Here is a 22600-nt window from a genome sequence, read left to right on the forward strand (position 1 = left end):
AAACAACAAAAGTAGATTCTTTTCACAACACGAGTTATTTCAAGGGTTATGCCATTTTACCAAGGAGGACTTTATCTTGTTTGTATCTGCAGGGCTTTCTTAAGTTCTTACTGTTTTACATACCTATACACACACTGTCCTTACCCCATCTACTTTCAAGCTTCTGCTCACCCATTAAGATCCATCTGAAGCATTATAGCTTCTAGAATGTTTGCTCATGTCCCTACATTGTTAACCATTATCTCCATTATCTCCACAGAGCCCTGTACTCTGCATTCTATGTTGGCGCATATCATATTCTATAATAGTTACTGTTTATATGTCTGTCTCTCTTAGATGACTCTGAGCCCTTGGGGGCTCTTAAGTCTCCTATTTTCAGGGCCTACAGGAAGCCTGGTACATCATCCCCGACAGAAAGCAGTACCTATGTTCCGAAGGACTGTGTAGGTTGTCTCCATGCCAGCATGGATGTGGTCAGACACGTGACAGTGTAACAACCATGTCCCTGGATGATCAGCAAACAGCTCAATGGTTTGGAATGTCCCAGGAAAGAGATCATACACATCTCCTCGGTAAGATTTATCTATCTGCAGAAAGAAGGTAATAAAGATAAGAGCAGAAATCAATAAAATGGAGAATAGAAAAATAATAGAGATAAATCAAAGAAAACAAAAACTGATTCTGTGAACAGGTCATTAAGATGTGAATCCATCCTCCACATTGCCCCCCAATGATCCCTGCATCCTGCTATTTATAGCCTTTGTAGTCCCCTTCTATATTGTATGAAAGTTGGTCTGTGAGATCAATAGCATATGGAAGAAGTGATGGCATTCTACTTCTAAAAGACTTAGACTCTCTCTGTTGCTCTCTTCTCTTGGATCACTCACCCTGGGGGAAGTCTGCTCCCATGGCATACCCATGTGGTGAAAAAATGAAGCTTTCAGTCAATAGCCCCATGAGTGAGTTTGGATGTGGATTCTCCAGTCCCAGTCAAACCTGATGACTACTGCTCCAGCTGACATCTTGATTATAGCTTCATGAGAAATGCTGGGTCAGAACTGACTAGCTAAACTACTCCCAGATTTCTGACCCAGAAAAACTGTGAGTTAGCATTTGTTGTTTGAGGACACTAAGTTTTAGGGTAATTTATTATAAAACAATAACTAATACAACCCCCTGGACAAACTGACCAAGAAAAAAAAGACACAAATTACAAATATTAGGAACGAAAGAGGGGACATCACTAAGACCTTCCAGGCATTGGAAGGGATAATAAAGGAATATTATGAATAACTATCTACGAATTCTACAACTTGGATGGTATGGACAAATTCCTTAAGATGAAAATTACCTAGGTTCACTGTTCAGATTATCTATTAAAGAAACTGGAATTATATTAAGACTTTCTAATAAATTAAAACTCCAGGTCCAGATGGCTTCATTGGCAAATTCTACCAACATTTCAAGAAGAAATAATACCAGTACTAAACAAATCCTACTGGAAAATAGAAGAGGACAGACCACTTCCAACTCATGAGGCCAGCATTACCCAGACACCTTAGTACTTTACCTATACATTACCCTAATACTATATGAGAAGAGAAAGCTACAACCAATATTTTTCATGAACATAAATGTAAAATCCTTAAAAAATACTAGCATGAATCCAACAATATATACAAAAGATAATGCATTGTGACAAAGTATGATTGATCCTGAGATTGAAAACTGGTTCAATATTTGAAAATTAATCTATGTCAATGACAAATATACTAAAGAAAATCATCCACAAACTAAAGAAGAAAAATGTGATCATCTCAATAGATACAGAAATACATTTGATAGAATTTAACATCTGTTTATGATAAAAACCATCAGCAAACTAAGAATAGAAAAAAAAACTCATTCCACTTATTAATAGGAACTACAAAAACCCTGAAGCAAACTTTATATTCAGTGATGAGTAACTGAGTACTTCCCCCCAGCCCCCATCAAGACTAAGGCGAGGATATTCCCTTTCACCATTCAGATTCAACATTAGAGGTCCTAGCCAGTGCAATAAGGCAAGACAAGAAATAAAAGGCATACAGATTGAATAAAGAAATAAAACCATCCCAATTCACAGAAAAGAAGATTGTCAATGTAAGAAACCATCACCCCAAAATCTACAAAAAAGCTACTAGAACTATTTAGCAAAGTTGTAAGATACATGATCAATTATACAGAAGTCAATTATACTTCTATATATTGGTAATTAAAAATTAGAAATTGAAATAGAGACAATGCAACTTATACTATCACCAAAACCCATGTTATTGCTTAGGTAATAATCCAACAAAATATATTCAAGATCTGTATGCTGAGATGGAAAAAAATTCTATGCTCATGGATTGGAAGAATAAACATTGTTAAAATATCTATACTGCCCAGAGCGATCTACACATTCAATGCAATCAAATCCAAATACCATCAGCATTTTTCACAGAGCTGAAACAAACAATCCTAAAATTTGTATGGAACCAGAAAAGACTCTTAATATCCAGGGGAATGTTGAAACAGAAAACCAAAGCTGGGGGTCCACACAGTGCCTGACTTCAAGCAATATTACAAGGCTGTGATCATCAAGACTGCAAGGTACTGGCACAAAAACAGACACATAGATCAATAGAACAGAATAGAGATTCCAGAAATGGACGCTCAACTCTATGGTCAACTACAGGAAAGAATATCCGATGGAAAAAAGACAGTCTCTTCAATAAATGGTGCTGGGAAAATTGGACAGCCACATGCAGAAGAATGAGACTGGACCATTCTCTTACACCACACACAAAGATAAACTCAAAATGGGTGAAAGACCTAAATGTGAGACAGGAATCAATCAAAATCCTAGAGGAGAACACAGGCAGTAACCCCTTCGACCTTGGCCACAGCAACTTCTTGCAAGACACATCTCTAAAGGCAAGGGAAACAATTCAAAAAATGAACTATTAGGACTTCATAAAGATAAAAAACTTCTGCAAGGCAAAGGAAACAGTCAACAACCTAGAGAATGGGAGAAGATATTTGCAAATGACATAACAAACAAAGAGCTGGTATCCAAGATCTCAAACTCAAAGAACTCAAACTCAACGCCCAAAAAGTAAATAATCCAGTCAAAAAATTGGCAGAATACATGAACAGACACTTCTCCAAAGAAGAAATACAAATGGACAACAGACACATGAAAAAATGTTCCATATTACTTGTCATCAGGGAAATACAAATCAAAACTACAATGAGATACCACCTTACACCAGTTAGAAGGGCTAAAATTAACAAGACAGGAAAAACAAATGTTGGCAAGGATGTGGAGGAAGGGGAACACTCTTTCATTGTTGGTGGGAATGCAAGCTGGTACAGCCACTCTGGAGAACAGTATGGAGGTTCCTCAAGAAGTTGAAAATAGAGTCACCCTAAGACCCAGCAGCAATTGCACTACTGGTTATTTACCCTAAAGATACAGATGTAGTGAAAAGAAGGGGCATCTGCACCCCAATGTTCACAGTAGCAATGTCCACAAGAGCCAAACTGTGGAAGGAGCTGAGATGTCTTTCAGCAGATGAATGGATAAAGAAGATGTGTTTTGTACATACAATATAATAATTACCTAGCCATCAGAAAGGATGACTACCTACCATTTACGTCAACATGGTTGGAGCTGGAGGGTATTATGGTAAGTGAAATAAGTCAATCAGAGAAAGACAGTTATCTTGTGGTTTCACTCATATGTGGAATATAAGAAATAGTGCAGAGGATCATCGGGAAAGGGAGGGGAAACAATGACTTTATTTGTGATAACTAAAACCCAGAAAGAACCCAAATGCCCCTCAATGGGAAAGTGAATTAACAAACTGCAATGTATTCACACATTGGAATACTGCTCAACAATCGAATGGGACAAAGTACTGATAACACGCAAGATGGACGCAGTTCAAATGTGTATTCTAAGTGAAACAAGCCAGTTTCAAAATGCTGTAGATGGTGTGATTCCATTGATTTGACATTTCAGGAAAGGAAAACTACAGAGACAGAAAGTAGATCAGTGGTTGCCAAAGGTTAAGCATGAGAAAGTACCTTCCTCTAGAAAGTGCAACAAGGACATTTAAGGGGGCTGTTAATCAGTATTGATTACGCTATCATATGTGCTGCCCCAAATAGAACTGTACACTAAATAAAGGGGCTTTTGCTCAATGGCAATTGTACTTAAATTTTTGAAGTTTCAGGAGGAGTCAAGATGGCGGAGAAGTAGCAGGCTGAGACTACTTCGGGTAGCGGGAGATCAGCTAAATAGCTTATCTAAAGATTGCAAATACCTACAAATCCAACGGGAGATTGAAGAGAAGAAGAACAGCAATTCCAGAAACAGAAAATCAACCACTTTCTGCAAGGTAGGACTGGCGGAGAAGTGAATCCAAAGCGACGGGAAGATAGACCGCGGGGGGAGGGGCCGGCTCCCGGCGAGCGGCGGAGCAACGGAGCAAAATCAGGACTTTTAAAAGTCTGTTCTGCTGAGGGACATCGCTCCAGAGGCTTAACTGGGGTGAAGCCCAGGCGGGGTAAGCGCGGCCTCAGGTCCCGCAGGGTCGCAGAAGGATCGGGGGTGTCTCAGTGTCGCAGAGCTTACCGGTATTAGAACGGGGAAGCTGGCTGCAGAGACAGAGCCGAGGAGTGACTCTCAGCTCAGGGTTGAACCTTGAACCGGTCGCAGGCTCGGTCAGCTCGGAGCGCGGCCGGAGGCCAGGGTGACGAGAATCATTTGGCACTGTTCTCTGAGGGCGCACTGAGGAGTGGGGCCCCGGGCTCTCGGCTCCTCCGGGCCGGAGACCAGGAGGCCGCCATCTTCATTCCCGTCCTCCGGACTCTACGGAAAGCGCTCAGGGAACAAAAGCTCCCGAAAGCAAACCCAGCAAACCCGAGCGGATTACTCAGCGCGGCCCGGATAAGGGCGGTGCAACTCCGCCTGGGGCAAAGACGCTTGAGAATCACTACAACGGGCCCCTCCCCCAGAAGATCTACGGGAAACCCAGCCAGGACCAAGTTCACCTACCAAGGAGAGTGGCGGAATTCCAGAGGAGAAGAAAGCAAAGCACGGAACTCATGGCTTTCTCCCCATGATTTTTTAGCCTTGCAGTTAATTTAATTTTTTTTTCTTTCTCAATTTTTTTTTTCTTTTTCTCTTCTTCTGCTAAATTTTTTTTTAACTTTTACCATTTTCTTTTTTTTAAACGTTTTTTAAATAGTTTATCTAATATATATATATTTTTTTTCCTCTTTTTATATTTATTTCTTTATCGGCTTTCTTTTTTTTAATAGTTTTTTTTTTCTTTTTTTTTCTTTCTTTCTGAGCCCCTTTTTATCCCCTTTCTCCCCCCTCACAATTCAGGATCTCTTCTGATTTGGCTAAAGCATATTTTCCTGGGGTTGTTGCCACCCTTTTAGTATTTTACTTGCTCCTTCATAAACTCTTATCTGGACAAAATGACAAGGCGGAAAAATTCACAACAAAAAAAAGAACAAGAGGCAGTACCAAAGGCTAGGGACCTAATCAATACAGACATTGGTAATATGTCAGATATAGAGTTCAGAATGATGATTCTCAAGGTTCTAGCCGGGCTTGAAAAAGGCATGGAAGATATTAAAGCAACCCTCTCGGGAGATATAAAAGCCCTTTCTGGAGAAATAAAAGAACTAAAATCTAACCAAGTTGAAATCAAAAAAGCTATTAATGAGGTGCAATCAAAAATGGAGGCTCTCACTGCTAGGATAAATGAGGCAGAAGAAAGAATTAGCGATATAGAAGACCAAATGACAGAGAATAAAGAAGCTGAGCAAAAGAGGGACAAACAGCTACTGGACCATGAGGGGAGAATTCGAGAGATAAGTGACACCATAAGACGAAACAACATTAGAATAATTGGGATTCCAGAAGAAGAGGAAACAGAGAGGGGAGCAGAAGGTATATTGGAGAGAATTATTGGAGAGAATTTCCCCAATATGGCAAAGGGAACAAGCATCAAAATCCAGGAGGTTCAGAGAACCCCCCTCAAAATCAATAAGAATAGGTCTACACCCCGTCACCTAATAGTGAAATTGACAAGTCTTAGTGACAAAGAGAAGATCCTGAAAGCAGCCCGGGAAAAGAAGTCTGTAACGTACAATGGTAAAAATATTAGATTGGCAGCAGACTTATCCACAGAGACCTGGCAGGCCAGAAAGAGCTGGCATGATATATTCAGAGTACTAAATGAGAAAAACATGCAGCCAAGAATACTATATCCAGCTAGGCTATCATTGAAAATAGAAGGAGAGATTAAAAGCTTCCAGGACAAACAAAAACTGAAAGAATTTGCAAATACCAAACCAGCTCTACAGGAAATATTGAAAGGGGTCCTCTAAGCAAAGAGAGACCCTAAAAGTAGTAGATCAGAAAGAAACAGAGACAATATACAATAACAGTTACCTTACAGGCAATACAATGGCACTAAATTCATATCTGTCAATACTTACCCTGAATGTTAATGGGCTAAACGCCCCAATCAAAAGACACAGGGTATCAGAATGGATAAAAAAACAAAACCCATCTATATGTTGCCTACAAGAAACTCATCTTACACCCGAAGACACCTCCAGGTTTAAAGTGAGGGGGTGGAAAAGAATTTACCATGCTAATAGACATCAGAAGAAAGCAGGAGTGGCAATCCTTATATCAGATCAATTAGATTTTAAGCCAAAGACTATAATAAGAGATAAGGAAGGACACTATATCATACTCAAAGGAACTGTCCAACAAGAAGATCTAACAATTTTAAATATCTATGCCCCTAACGTGGGAGCAGCCAACTATATAAACCAATTAATAACAAAATCAAAGAAACACATCGACAAGAATACAATCATAGTAGGGGATTTTAACACTCCCCTCACTGAAATGGACAGATCATCCAAGCAAAAGATCAACAAGGAAATCAAGGCCTTAAATGACACACTGGACCAGATGGACATCACAGATATATTCAGAACATTTCATCCCAAAGCAACAGAATACACATTCTTCTCTAGTGCACATGGAACATTCTCCAGAATAGATCACATTCTTGGTCCTAAATCAAGTCTCAACCGGTATCAAAAGATTGGGATCATTCCCTGCATATTTTCAGACCACAATGCTCTAAAGCTAGAACTCAATAACAAGAGGAAATTTGGAAAGAACCCAAATACATGGAGACTAAACAGCATCCTTCTAAAGAATGAATGGGTCAACCAGGAAATCAAAGAAGAATTGAAAAAAATTATGGAAACAAATGATAATGAAAACACAACAGTTCAGAATCTGTGGGACACAACAAAGGCAGTCCTGAGAGGAAAATATATAGCGGTACAAGCCTTTCTCAAGAAACAAGAAAGGTCTCAGGTACACAACCTAACCCTACACCTAAAGGAGCTGGAGAAAGAACAAGAAAGAAACCCAAAACCCAGCAGGAGAAGAGAAATCATAAAGATCAGAGCAGAAATCAATGAAATAGAAACCAAAAAAACAATAGAACAAATCAACGAAACTAGGAGCTGGTTCTTTGAAAGAATTAATAAGATTGATAAACCCCTGGCCAGACTTATCAAAAAGAAAAGAGAAAGGACCCAAATAAATAAAATCATGAATGAAAGAGGAGAGATCACAACGAACACCAAAGAAATACAGACAATTATAAGAACATACTATGAGCAACTCTACGCCAAAAAATTTGACAATCTGGAAGAAATGGATGCATTCCTAGAGACATATAAACTACCACAACTGAACCAGGAAGAAATAGAAAGCCTGAACAGACCCATAACCAGTAAGGAGATTGAAACAGTCATCAAAAATCTCCAAACAAACAAAAGCCCAGGGCCAGACGGCTTCCCGGGGGAATTCTACCAAACATTTAAAGAAGAACTAATTCCTATTCTCCTGAAACTGTTCCAAAAAATAGCAATAGAAGGAAAACTTCCAAACTCATTTTATGAGGCCAGCATCACCTTGATCCCAAAACCAGACAAGGATCCCAACAAAAAAGAGAACTACAGACCAATATCCTTGATGAACACAGATGCAAAAATTCTCGCCAAAATACTAGCCAATAGGATTCAACAGTACGTTAAAAGGATTATTCACCACGACCAAGTGGGATTTATTCCAGGGCTGCAAGGCTGGTTCAACATCCGCAAATCAATCAATGTGATACAACACATTAATAAAAGAAAGAACAAGAACCATATGATACTCTCCATAGATGCTGAAAAAGCATTTGACAAAGTACAGCATCCCTTCCTGATCAAAACTCTTCAAAGTGTAGGGATAGACGGCACATACCTCAATATTATCAAAGCCATCTATGAAAAACCCACCGCAAATATCATTCTCAATGGAGAAAAACTGAAAGCTTTTCCGCTAAGGTCAGGAACACGGCAGGGATGTCCGTTATCACCACTGCTATTCAACATAGTACTAGAAGTCCTAGCCTCAGCAATCAGACAACAAAAGGAAATTAAAGGCATCCAAATCGGCAAAGAAGAAGTCAAACTATCACTCTTCGCAGATGATATGATACTCTATGTGGAAAACCCAAAAGACTCCACTCCAAAACTGCTAGAACTTGTACAGGAATTCAGTAAAGTGTCAGGATATAAAATCAATGCACAGAAATCAGTTGCATTTCTCTACACCAACAACAAGACAGAAGAAAGAGAAATTAAGGAGTCCATCCCATTTACAATTGCACCCAAAACTATAAGATACCTAGGAATAAACCTAACCAAAGAGACTAAGAATCTATACTCAGAAAACTATAAAGTACTCATGAAAGAAATTGAGGAAGACACAAAGAAATGGAAAAATGTTCCATGCTCCTGGATTGGAAGAATAAATATTGTGAAAATGTCTATGCTACCTAAAGCAATCTACACATTTAATGCAATTCCTATCAAAGTACCATCCATTTTTTTCAAAGAAATGGAACAAATAATCCTCAAATTTATATGGAACCAGAAAAGACCTCGAATAGCCAAAGGAATATTGAAAAAGAAAGCCAAAGTTGGTGGCATCACAATTCCGGACTTCAAGCTCTATTACAAAGCTGTCATCATCAAGACAGCATGGTACTGGCACAAAAACAGACACATAGATCAATGGAACAGAATAGAGAGCCCAGAAATGGACCCTCAACTCTATGGTCAACTCATCTTCGACAAAGCAGGAAAGAATGTCCAATGGAACAAAGACAGCCTCTTCAATAAATGGTGTTGGGAAAATTGGACAGCCACATGCAGAAAAATGAAATTGGATCATTTCCTTACACCACACACGAAAATAGACTCAAAATGGATGAAGGATCTCAATGTGAGAAAGGAATCCATCAAAATCCTCGAGGAAAACACAGGCAGCAACCTCTTCGACGTCAGCCGCAGCAACATCTTCATAGGAACATCACCAAAGGCAAGGGAAGCAAGGGCAAAAATGAACTTTTGGGATTTTATCAAGATCAAAAGCTTTTGCACAGCAAAGGAAACAGTGAACAAAACCAAAAGACAACTGACAGAATGGGAGAAGATATTTGCAAATGACATATCAGATAAAGGGCTAGTGTCCAAAATCTATAAAGAACTTAGCAAACTCAACACCCAAAGAACAAAGAATCCAATCAAGAAATGGGCAGAGGACATGAACAGACATTTCTGCAAAGAAGACATCCAGATGGCCAACAGACACATGAAAAAGTGCTCCATATCACTCGGCATCAGGGAAATACAAATCAAAACCACCATGAGATATCACCTCACACCAGTCCGAATGGCTAAAATTAACAAGTCAGGAAATGACAGATGCTGGCGAGGATGTGGAGAAAGGGGAACCCTCCTACACTGTTGGTGGGAATGCAAGCTGGTGCAACCACTCTGGAAAACAGCATGGAGGTTCCTCAAAATGTTGAAAATAGAACTACCCTATGACCCAGCAATTGCACTGCTGGGTATTTACCCTAAAGATACAAACATAGTGATCCGAAGGGGCACGTGCACCCGAATGTTTATAGCAGCAATGTCTACAATAGCCAAACTATGGAAAGAACCTAGATGTCCATCTACAGACGAATGGATAAAGAAGATGTGGTATATATACACAATGGAATACTATGCAGCCATCAAAAGAAATGAAATCTTGCCATTTGCGACGACGTGGATGGAACTAGAGGGTATCATGCTTAGCGAAATAAGTCAATCGGAGAAAGACAACTATCATATGATCTCCCTGATATGAGGGAGAGGAGATGCAACATGGGGGGTCGAGGGGGTAGGAGAAGAGTAAATGAAATAAGATGGGATTGGGAGGGAGACAAACCATAAGTGACTCTTAATCTCACAAAACAAACTGAGGGTTGATGGGGGGAGGGGGTTGAGAGAGGGGGTGGGGTTATGGATATCGGGGAGGGTATGTGCTATGGTGAGTGTTGTGAAGTGTGTAAACCTGGCGATTCGCAGACCTGTACCCCTGGGGATAAAAATATATGTTTATAAAGCTGTAAAAAAAAAAAAAAAAAAAAAAAAAAAAAAAAAAAAGAAAGAAAGAAAGGATGAATCCCCAAGTTTTGTAGCAACATGGACGGGACTGGAAGAGATTATGCTGAGTGAAATAAGTCAAGCAGAGAGAGTCAATTATCATATGGTTTCACTTATTTGTGGAGCATAACAAATAGCATGGAGGACAAGGGGAGATGGAGAGGAGAAGGGAGTTGAGGGAAATTGGAAGGGGAGGTGAACCATGAGAGACTATGGACTCTGAAAAACGATCTGAGAATTTTGAAGGGGTGTGGGGTGGGAGGTTGGGGGCACCAGGTGGTGGGTATTGTAGAGGGCACGGATTGCATGGAGCACTGGGTGTGGAGCAAAAATAATGAATACTGTTATGCTGAAAAAAAAAAAAAAAAAAAAAATTAAAAAAAAAAAAAAAAACAAATAAATAATTCTATAAATAAAAAAAAAAATTTTTGAAGTTTATATGTGTACAAAATAACTGTATAGGCATATAGAATGATTTTTATAGTTTTATTAAATTTTATAAATTTTTAATGTATTTTTAAAGATGTGAGTTGGAAAAGGCAAGTTCTGAAGAGCAGCGCAGCCATTTAATATGTAAACTGTAGTCATTGTAGGCTAATATTTGGTGTCTTAACTATGTTAAATAAATACACAGAGGGGAAATATTAGGCGTTTGTTAAAGTTACTATTTATTGCTGTTTAACCATAAAAGGCCCAATGCAGGTTCTTCCACGGATTAGATGTGATCATTCTTTTCTATTCTTTCTCCCTATAGACTTCACTAAGCTCTTGGGACCATGGCCTATTTATTTATTTATTTATTTATTTTTAAAGATTTGATTTATTTATTTTCAAGAGTGAAAGAGCAAGCAGCAGGAGATGCAGAGGGAGAAGGGGAGGGACAAGCAGATTCCCCTCTGAGCACAGAGCCAGAAGCAGGGCTTGATATCAGGACCCCACTGTCATGACCTGAGCTGAAGTCAAACTCTTAATTGACTAAACCACCCAGGCACCCCAGGATGATGGCCTATTTAAATCTTATTCCTGGTATGCTGATTCCTCAGGACAGGGGTGGGGCCTGGCAGTCTCTTCCTTAAACAGCCCCCCTGGAGTGATTCTGTACAGTCAGTGCCACCAAGATGGAACAGCTTGATGCTAGACAGGCAGACCACATATGGTCCAGCCCAGCTCAGCTGCGCCAGAAAAAAAAAAAGACAAGATAAAATTTTGGAGCCAGCTTGAAGTATCTACTGGATAGGGCTTTTCTGTTAGCAAATGACATAGAAAACAAAGGAAATAAAAAGGAAGTAAAAGAAAAGGGTTAAGGATAAAGAAAAAGGTTAAGGATAAGGAACAAGACTACTACAGGGGCTTTTATATGTAGTATTAACAGCATCATCCAGAGTGGTAAAAATTATCCCCATACAACTGATGAGAAAACTCCCCTCTGAAGCTTGGAGAGTTTCTCGTAAGCACAACAAAATATATACACATATTAAGAAATACCTACCAGGGGGAGGGTATAATCACGTTATTCTTCCATTTTCTAATATGACCCTCACAAGTCATCTTTATTCACAGTGAACATACATTGACTCTTCGAGTTCAAAAAGTCTTCCCCAAAGCATATTCCTAATACTTACTTTGAAAAGAAAGCTCTCAGCGTGATAATGGATGGTATGTATGTCCACTTCACTTCCCATTCCCAACAGATACCAGTTTGTCATCGTATCTTCATTCATGATAAGGCCATGGAGATTCCCAAAAATCTTTCCATTGATAGCTAAGAAGATGAAAACAGTCTTTGATTAGTGGTCATTACTTAATCTGGTTTTAGAAATGGTTCAAGATCTTTAAGTTACCCATATTTTCATCTGCCTAATAAACACATAACCATCGTACTCACACCAATGTTCCCACCATTCCAGACCCAAAATCCAGGTTATGAAGAAATCCTTACAAAAGAGAGCCGGAAAAGAGAAGTCACAGTTTATTTTCAAAAGCTACGTCTTGGGTAGCAGGGTGTTGTCTGTGTGCTTGCTGGTTTTGCACATTCTCTTTATAGAGTAGGTTACAGGCTTATTTCTGAAGCAGCCCTTATTTATACCATTCTATAGATGAGTGAACTAAAGCACAGAGAATCGAGGTCCTATAAGTCAAAATTGAATGACTTAAAAGCTATTCCCTTAACTCTTTGCTTTCTGAGAACCAGTTTGGGGCAAGTTCCTAAGCATGACTGAATTGCCAAAAGGAGGAAAGCTTCACACGGACTGAGCCCATGCCCTCACAATGACCAAAGCAAACTCCATCTGGGTTGACATGATGGGGACTCTCCCTCTGTTTTCTACTAAATTTTTGTTCTGTGCATTGTGCTACAGCCAAATGAGTTACATTTATTAAAAATAGCATACTCAGAAACTTTGGGGGAAGGGAAGCAAAATGGTAGGGGAAGGAGTAGCTGAATCAGAAATCAGCCTACGTATTCTAATCAGTGTTAGCAATAATTAGCTTTGTGACCTTGGGCAAGGCCTATCTTTTTGTATATTTTGGTCAGAAGTAGATCTTGGTATGATAGTACGAATGTGTCAATTAGAACATATTACTCTCACTTAAAAAAAAACTGCCTTCAAGTACATAGAATTAAATAAATAGCATAGACACAATAAAAGAGAAATTTGGTGATGGAATTTCATGTCCCTGAGTCAGTGTAACCAGGCCCTTAAATTTGATTAGCTTGATGTTATGATGTATTCTTATATACCCATAAGTGATAATTCATTTTTTAGGAATTACTTTACAATCTTAGAGTTTAGGGATCCCAGAGTTCTGAGATAGAGCACCCTACATAATTGATCCAAAGTTGCACTGGACCTTGCTGGCAGCCAATCAATGGCTTAGTTCATTCCCTCTGAAGGAAAGGTCTAGAGGACTTTCTCTAGTCCAGGTGCCCCTGGGAATGGGGAAGGGTTCAGAGAAGGAGGTTGGGGACCTACTACAGTTATAGGAATTTCTATAAGCTTATATCGACAGGGGTCTTCTTTTTAAACCTCTGATATACCATGCATTTTGTTGCTCTCTTCAAAATCGTCAGTGCGCTTAAAATTTCGTGGATCTTTATTGAGATACTTCTTAATATTGTCATCCAGATACCAGGATTCATTCTCATTAAATACCAAAAACAAGAGAACGAATTCATAATCAACATCACTTCTTCTTCCCTTTTCATTCAACACTCCTTCTCTGCAAATAATCAGAGGACCCATCAAACCGCTATATGTATCCTGAAAGAAAAATAAACTGAATTAGAGGAGCCTTTAAATAATTCAACGAGACAGATTAAGTTAGTAGGAAGGCCACTGTGAAAAGACTGTTGACTGCAAAATAATTATTTTTTTGAAGATTTATTTATTAATTTGTGAAGGGAGAGGCCGAGGGAGAGAGAGAACCTCAAGCAGACTCCATGCTGGGTGTGGAGCCCCATATGGGGCACAATCTCACGACTCTGAGATCACAACCTGAGTGGAAACCAAGAGTCAGCCACCTAACCTACTGTGCCACCCAGTACCCTACCACAAAATAATTAAGAAGCCCTGAAGATGTGGCAGTGTTCCTAAAAATGAGCTACAGCAACCTCTTTGAGGACTGAATTGGTGTCCCTCCCTCATCACTGAGTCACCAGAGCACAGTCCAATGATTAGTACCTAAAAGATGCTCAATAAATATTTGTTGAATAATTGAATGCTTATTTCTATTTTCCTGTTCACTTTCCAAGTGAGACTATATAACTATATACAGGTCTTATATTCCACTTTCTATGGGTAATTAGGAAATGATTTGGGACCATGGATGACTGCCATGTCAAGTTGTTCAGCCCCACACTTTCTTTGGGAGGAAAACTCCCACATTTCCAATTGCCTATTTAGATATTCCATCTGGGTGTGCTTCCAGCAACAGTTCAATCCACTGAGCATTTTTCAAGTGGGTTTTATTATTTTCCTCAAAACACTTCCTTCTCCTGAACTCTCTATTTCTGTTAATAGTACTATGCTGTTTCCTGTTGTTTAGGTCAGAAACGATTTCAGTGTTTAATTCTTTTTTCTCCCTCACTTTGTCCCATCTTGTTTACTGTCAAATCTTACATTTCTTTTCCCTTCACAATACCTCTCCATTCTGTGACTTTTTTCCCATTCCATCCACCATGGTTCTAGTGTTGGATCTTAATTCCTCACCCTGGACTAGAAATTGGGTCCTCTCTGGTCTCTGGCTCACCTCGCATCCAGCCTATCCTTTTGACTACCATCAGGTCAATCTCATCACTCCCATATCTAGCAGTCTTCAGTGTTTTTCCAGTGATATTCCTGCTGGATAAATACAAACTCTCGACAGGTCCTTAAGCTCCTCATGTGCTCCCCCAGTGGATTTTTCTACCTTAAGTTCCCCCAAACTACTTTCCTTTTGTACCTTAGATGGTGGCCAGTAGGCTGCTGAACATTTTCCAAACACACCTTCTATTTTCCTATTTTCAGCTTTACTCATAATGTTCTTTCTTCTTAGACTCTCTTTCTAATGCTCCCTCTATAGCCCTGTATCCCTACTGAACTCACCAGACTCCAAGTTGTATTATAATTATGGGTGTGCACATGCATTATTTTCCCCAAAGATGATAAATTCTTTCAAGACAGGAATATTTGCATCCTTCATAGATCTTGGTAGGACCATTTGCATATCACAAGTGCTCAATAAATATTTATTGGGAGGCACAAAGGAATAAACAAATGTGGGTTTCCCATAATTCCAATATGTAATTTTATTTTTTCGGGTGTCTTGTATTTCTCTCCTGAACTCTTGCACTGTCCAATACAACTCAGAGATGTTAATACAGCATCTAAAATATAAGTTTAGATAATCTTTTCTCTTTTTAAAAATAATGGACAATGCTTACATTATATATCAGATATGATTTTAGTTTGGATTTTGATTTATGACATGTAATTAGAGACTAGTTGTTTTATATACACATATCTGACTTGAATTCAGTATTGAATCTTTAATTGCTAAGTAAAGTTAATCTACTTATTATTCAAATAGTTTGCAGTTTCAGTTATGTTTGGAGTGTGCTTTCTTTCCCAAATCCAATGGCAATGGCAATACCTTTACAAGTGATAGATTTCTCACATCAAAAACCATGATATAAATTACATTAAAATATATTTTTATTTTATGATTATCTATTTACATATCCTCTTTTGCTTCCAGCTACCTTGTAAATTATTTTATTATTATTATTATGTTCAATTAGCCAGTATGTAGTAGATCATTAATTTTTGATGTAGTGTAAGTTCTAAATTTGGTACCTGACACACAAGGATTTTATTTGTTGTTGTTGTTGTTGTTGTTGTTGTTGTTGTTTTTTAACCCATATTTTAGATCAAGGTTTGGCAAACTTTTTTTGGTAAAGCACCAGATAGTAAATATTTTTTTTTTACTTTGCTGGCCATACTGTTTCTGTAATAACTACTGTTTACAAAGAGATAATAGACTCCAAATGGAGTCACTTATGCAAAGCTCACATCACCAAACTGAGATTTAATACCTAACTTAATTACCATTTCAACCTCTCCTCAGAGTGGAGTCTTAATCTGGAGTTACCTGGTCATGACCAATGAGGTAATCTGCTTCTTAGACCTCTGCCATCCCCTAAAGGAAGGTGACCTTGCCACAAATAATCCATTTTTCACTAGTAACTTCCTTATCCCATCCCTTTCTGCTTATGAAAGTCTTTCATTCTGTGCAGCTTTTTGGAGCTCTGATCTATCTGCTAGGTGGGATGCTCCTTGATTCATAAGTTATTGAATAAAGCCTGTAGGACTCTAGAGTGTACTCAGTTGAGTTTTGTTTTTTAAGAGAATTGGTAGCAGTGATGGAATCCAAAGAACACTCCTGATGGCTTTCAGGAACAGTGAGAAACAGGCATGATACCTGCAGACCCTCTGAATTCTCTTTCTGACCATTTCTGAGGGCTGTGGATAGGTTCTCCTTGGTTCTGAGCTCCACTCTCTTTGTGTCAAGCTCCCACTCTAATTAGCTTTCCACAGTTCTCCATTGGACTGGAATCCCCAGCCCTTGGTTCGGTCCCCAAATTCCACATTGGGAACTGCTGGTCGTTACTGGTTGGAGTTGGACTAGATCTAACTTGAAAGCTGGGCTGGGTCCAAAATAGAATTTTGTTTTACTTGTTTTGTGTAGATAAAGGTAATTGCTAATGGAATCTTGGAAGTCAAAAGCTACAAAATTGGTGGGCATGGATTGAGCACTTAAAAGCTGTTAGAGCATCTGCTACTAAACTCTAAGACTCTTGTGGTAGAATAAGTTGGTCACAGAACAGGTTAGATTGACACTCAGTCATTCATAAACCTCAAGAAAATGTCCAAGTAACAAGGCACAGTGTAAAACACCACATAATCCCCAACCCAGTGGCACAGCCCCCGTGGGTATTAGTTTGACTCCAAGAGACCCAAAGGCTTAGCTGAAAAAGAGAGAGAGAGAGAAAGAGAGAGAGAGAGACCCTCAAATTTCAAAGAGTTGAGCATACCACCTTCTGGAACATCTACTTATTTTATGTCTTGAAACTACAGCCCCAGAAGCTATAAATACTACTAAAATGGCAAAATCTAACTAAAGACAACCTAGAATTACAATGGCCATCATGGGGAACATTCCAATGAGACAAGATCATTGATTTAAGAAGTACACTTACAAACAAGGGTTTCCAAATCAAGCAGAGAGAATGGGATACCTATTTTAATTGGGATTTAAAAGCTTCCAAAGGGCTTTAAGATTCCAAAATAACTTCATGCAAATTGTCTTTGCAAAAGTCTAATGAAAAATTAAAGATGCAAAAGGTATCTGAAACAATACTTAGGACTTCTTCATTACATGCTCCCTGGAGTCCATCATCAAAACACTGGCCCAGAAATTGATGTCTCATTTGTAATCAACTGAGACATAAGGAGAAAAACCATCCTCACAGGTTTTGTGCAAATTCTTCAATATCCACTCAAATGCCCCCATATTTACCTACAAAGAAGAGCCCCTCATAATGCCCTCCACCTCCAGAATTGATAAGACCCTGACAGATTTTTTTGTAAACTGTTACATTATTCTCTTAAAAAGCCCAGGGGAAACTAAAATTAAAATGAATGAAAAACCTTGCCAAATCCTAATAGAGAGTGGAGCCTACAGTGGGGATCCTGAGAAAACTGGCAAAAGTCAGAATAGGGTAAGAATTCTTACCAAGAGTCAGGTCTCCTGAACATCTGTCTATAGTGTCCAGTTAAGAAAGGAAAATAAAACTTCACATTGTCCTTTCCTTTCCAAATCCATACCTGTTGGTTATTGATCATTTCTCTCCCAGGGACAACTATTGCCTTCCTGTTTCTTTTATGTCCTAAGAATTTGACTTGGCTTTCTGCCTGCCTGGGACATGCAGGTTGCCATTTCTTTCTCTTGCCTATCTTTGCGTGTGACTTTGGATCTTGGGAAATTAGTATCTTTTACCCTCTTCAGGGACTGCTTTTCTATACAAGGAGTATTCAGTACTGCCAGAAATATTTTCCTGGCTGAAAGGTGACAAGAATTTTTGAAGTAGTTCTGTGGCAAGAAGTTGACCAGATTGGAAGCTGATAATGAGACCCTGAGAGAATTTTTTTTAGATTGCCTGGCAAAAATGAAATGATGTATCCAGAGGGAAAGAAAAACATCTCAAGCATTTGTAGAAAGATTTACTAAAACATTCCAGAGACAAACAGTTCTAAATCCATAGATATCTTTTTATTTTCATCTTAGCTGGAAATCCTCTCCTGACATATATTTTTAAAAAGCCAAATTGAAAATAATTAGGTTAGGTGGGTACATCAGCCCCTTGGTATCATTTAGGCTGCAACCCAATTCTTTGAGGAATTAAAGCAATTACCTTTATTTCACAAATCTTGACAAAACCAAAAATGCAGCTCTAGAAACAATTCAAAATCCACCTATTACCAATTTACCAATCCCCCAAACCTCATCTATTTATTACAAAAAGCTTGCAAATACTGTAAAAGTTCTGACCTCAGGAAATAGTTCTGCCAGTTCTTTTGGAAAAACTGGCATTCTTTCCCTGTGCTTGAGACTGGAAATATTCTACCTGGTGTTCTCCAGGAACTCTTATCTAGTCATCTCTTTGAAATACAAACTTCATGGAGATAATTCTTATCAGAGGAAAAACAAGGAGGTGGGGAGTTTCTTTGGAACTTGGGCAAATGAAAAATCGTGTCTTCTCCACAAATAGTAATAAAAAGCTTTGACCATCTTAATAGGTAACCTTAACTTCTTCCATCTATCAGTAACACAATTGAGATCTAACTTCTTTTATAACTACTGGATTTTGTATTATTGTGCTTGATTCATGGCAACATTTTAGACAGAATCTATAAGATCTGTTTATATCTGTGTGTGTGTGTGTGGTAGATAATATTGCCAAAATGAATTTGTAAAAGAGCTCTATTTAATTGACTTAAAGAAAATTAAATACTTAAATGAATTAAGTATTTATAAAATTCTCAAAAATATGGGGTGCCTGGGTGGCTCAGTGGGTTAAAGCCTCTGCCTTTGGCTCAGGTCATGATCCCAGGGTCCTGGGATTGAGCCCTGCATGGGGCTCTCTGCTCAGTAGGGAGCCTGCTTCCTCCTCTCTCTCTGCCTGCCTCTCTGCCTACTTGTGATCTCTGTCTGTCAAATAAATAAATAAACAAAATCTTTAAAAAAAATAAAAAAAATAAAATTCTCAAAAATATAATAGAAATTAACCCAAATGCTTTCTGGGTTACCATCACCAGATGGTGATCACATCACCAGATCATGTGATCTGGGAAAAGTATTCAGTATTAAAGCTAATTAAAATGTACATGTCTTTAGAATTATTAACATTCAATAATGCAGACCTACAACTTTTATTCTACCTGGGTTTATTAATTAAATAAGTCTACATTACCTCTGTTAAGAATTTTGTTAACAAGAAAAATAATTTGTATGATGAAATTTTCATAAGTATTCTAAACATGATTGTTAAAAAACAAGTGAATTTAATAGATGTAACTGGAATTAGAGTTTTTGGGTGAACTTTTCTTAATGTTTGAAATTCTTATTTAAATTCTAGTTAGTTAACTATAGTGTAATATTATTTCGGGAGCAGAATTCAGGGATTCATCACTTATATATAACACCAGTACTCATCAGGACAAGTGCCCTCCTTCATACCCATTACCTATTTGCCCGTTTCCTCTGCTCCCCTCCATCAACTTTCAGTTTGTTCTCTATCATTAAGAGTCTCTTATGGTTTGCTTCCCTCTCTCTCTCTCCCCCTTCCCTTATGCTCATCTGTTTTGTTTCTTAAGTTCCACATCTGAGTGAAATCATAGGTATTTGTCTTTCTCTGACTGACTTATTTCCCTTAGCATAATACTCTCTAGCTCCAGCCATGTCATTATAAATGACAAGGTTTCATTCTTTTTGATGGTCAAGTAATATTCCATCACACACACACACACACACACACACACACACACACACACACACACATCGCATCTTCTTTATCTATTCATTAATCAATGGACATTTGGGCTTTTTCCATAGTTTGGCCATTGTTGATCATGCTCCTATAAACATTGGATGGCATGCACCCCTTTGAATCTGTATTTTTATATCCTTTAGATAAATAGCTAGCAGAGCAATTGCTGGATCATAAAGTAGTTCTATTTTTAAGTTTTTGAGGAACCTCCATACTGTTTTTCAGAATGACTGTACCAGCTTGTATTCCCACCAACAGTGCAAGAGGGTTTCCCTTTTCCGCATCCTTGCCAAAATCTGGGGTTTCCTGTGTTGTTGATTTTAGCCATTCTGACAGGTGAGAGGTGGTATCTCATCCTGGTTTTGATTTGTATTTCCCTGATGATGAGTGATATGGAGTATCTTTCCATGTGTCTGTTGGCCATCTGTATGTCTTCTGTGGAAGAATGTCTGTTCATGTTTTCTGACCATTTCTTAATTGGATTATTTGGTTTTTTGGGGTGTTGGTTTGGGTAAGTTTTTATATATTTCGGATACTAACCCTTTATCAGAGATGTGAATTTGCATTTTCTCCCATTCTGTAGGTTGTCTTTTAGTTCTGTTGTTTCCTTTGCCTTTTTTTAAAACAAAGATTTTATTTATTTATTTATTTATTTCGGATAATAGGAGGATGGGTGGATGGAGAAAAAGAGAGAGAGAGAAAGAATCTCAAGCAGATTCTATACTGAGCATGGAGACTGATAAGGGGACTCCATCTCACAATCCTGAGATCATGACCTGAGCCAAAATCAAGAGTCAGATGTTTAACCAACTAAGCCACCCAGGTGCCCCCAAAAGCTTTTTATCTTGGTGAAATCCCAGCAATTCATTTTTGCCTTTGTTTCCCTTGCCTCCAGAGACCTGTCTAGTAAGAAGTTGCTACGGATGATGTCAAAGAGGTTGCTGCCTGTGTTCTCTGGGATTTTGATGGTTCCCAGTCTCACATTTAGGTCTTTCATCCATTTTTGAATTTAACTTTGTGTATGATGTAAGAAAGTGGTAAGTTTCATTCTTTTGCATGTGGCTGTCCAGTTTTCCCAACACCATTTGTTGAAGAGACTATCTTTTTTCCACTGGATACTCTTTCCTTTTTTGTCAAAGATTAGTTGACCTTATAGTTCTGGATCCATTTCTGGGTTTTTTATTCTGTTTCATGGATCTATCTGTCTGTTTTTTGTGCCAGTACGATGGTGTCTTGATGACTACAGCTTTGTAATAGTGTCCAAAGTCCAGAATTGTGGTACCAGCAGCTTTTTTTTTTCTTTTTCAAGATTCTTTGGCTACTTAGGGTCTTTTGTGTTTCCATACACATTTTAGGACTGTTTGTTTTAACTCTGTGAAAAATGCTGGTGATATTTAGGTGAACCTTTAAGCAATAGTGGTATTTTATGGTATGTCTACTTAAATAGTCTCCTCACATCTTTTTGATAACTTAAAACTTTAGAGTTTTGCTAAGTGAAATGAAATGATGAATAATAACTTAATATCTAGATCATTTCCAGATAAAATATAGAAATGCTAATTACTGAACATGGGTTTACTTACTTTTTTTGCTTCTTATGAACAAGCAACTTAAGATATTTGGGTTTATTAATAAACAAGTTGTATGCCCCATTGAAAAATTTACTTTGAGGTAGAATATATTTCTATAAATTTTGAAATGCATTTATAAATTTGTCAAACCACAGAATGCTAGTGTAAAAGACAGTTAACAATTGTTTACTTTTTTATTTTCACTAGAAATTATGGTGATTAATGGTTAAAAATTCAATACATTCAAGCTACTAGAAACAATAAGGGAAATGACTCTGTAAGGAAACTAGGCTGTGTGTTTTTTGTAGAAGAAGGTATGAGAAATGGAGATGCATTTTTGTTGAGGGAAAAGAAAGTAATTTTGTCCTAGAGTGAGGCTGATTATTTCAGAATAAGGAAGAGGAAAAGCAAAGGACAAAATTTGGATGTAAAAAAGGAAGTTGTAGAAGGTTTGTAGAAGGGAATCTTGGGAAAGAAATTTTTATGTGAGTCATGCTGGCTCAGACTATAATAAATTTAAGTTAAAAAATTTTTAATATCAAAAGTACACAATATATGGATAATGCTGGCCTTGTAGAATGAGTTTGGAAGTTTTCCTTCCTCTTCTATTTTTGGAATAGTTTGAGAAGAATAGATATTAATTCTCATTTAAATGTATCATAGAATTCATGTGTGAAGTAACAGACTTTAGTTTGTTGGGAGTATTTTGATTACAGATTCTCATTACCAGTAATTGGTCTGTTAAAATTTCCTATTTTTCTGATTCAGTTTTGGAAGTTATATGTTTCTAGGAATTTATCCATTTCTTCTAGGT

At 38.0% G+C, this 22600-nt stretch overlaps 1 protein-coding gene across 1 annotated transcript in view; it reads right to left on the reverse strand.

Annotated features, from left to right (window-relative positions):
* Positions 1-22600, reverse strand: part of HEPHL1 (hephaestin like 1) — a 97092-nt gene that overhangs the window by 2148 nt on the left and 72344 nt on the right. Inside the window, exons 16-18 of the mRNA XM_047694006.1 lie at positions 13667-13889; positions 12252-12391; positions 425-587 (exon numbers count right to left, since the gene is read on the reverse strand). Of these exons, the coding sequence (XP_047549962.1) occupies positions 425-587; positions 12252-12391; positions 13667-13889 (526 nt within the window). The remainder of the gene's footprint in view (positions 1-424; positions 588-12251; positions 12392-13666; positions 13890-22600) is intronic.

The sequence above is a fragment of the Lutra lutra genome, chromosome 10, assembly GCF_902655055.1.
Source record: "Lutra lutra chromosome 10, mLutLut1.2, whole genome shotgun sequence".
In the NCBI taxonomy this organism is placed as follows: Eukaryota; Metazoa; Chordata; class Mammalia; order Carnivora; family Mustelidae; genus Lutra; species Lutra lutra.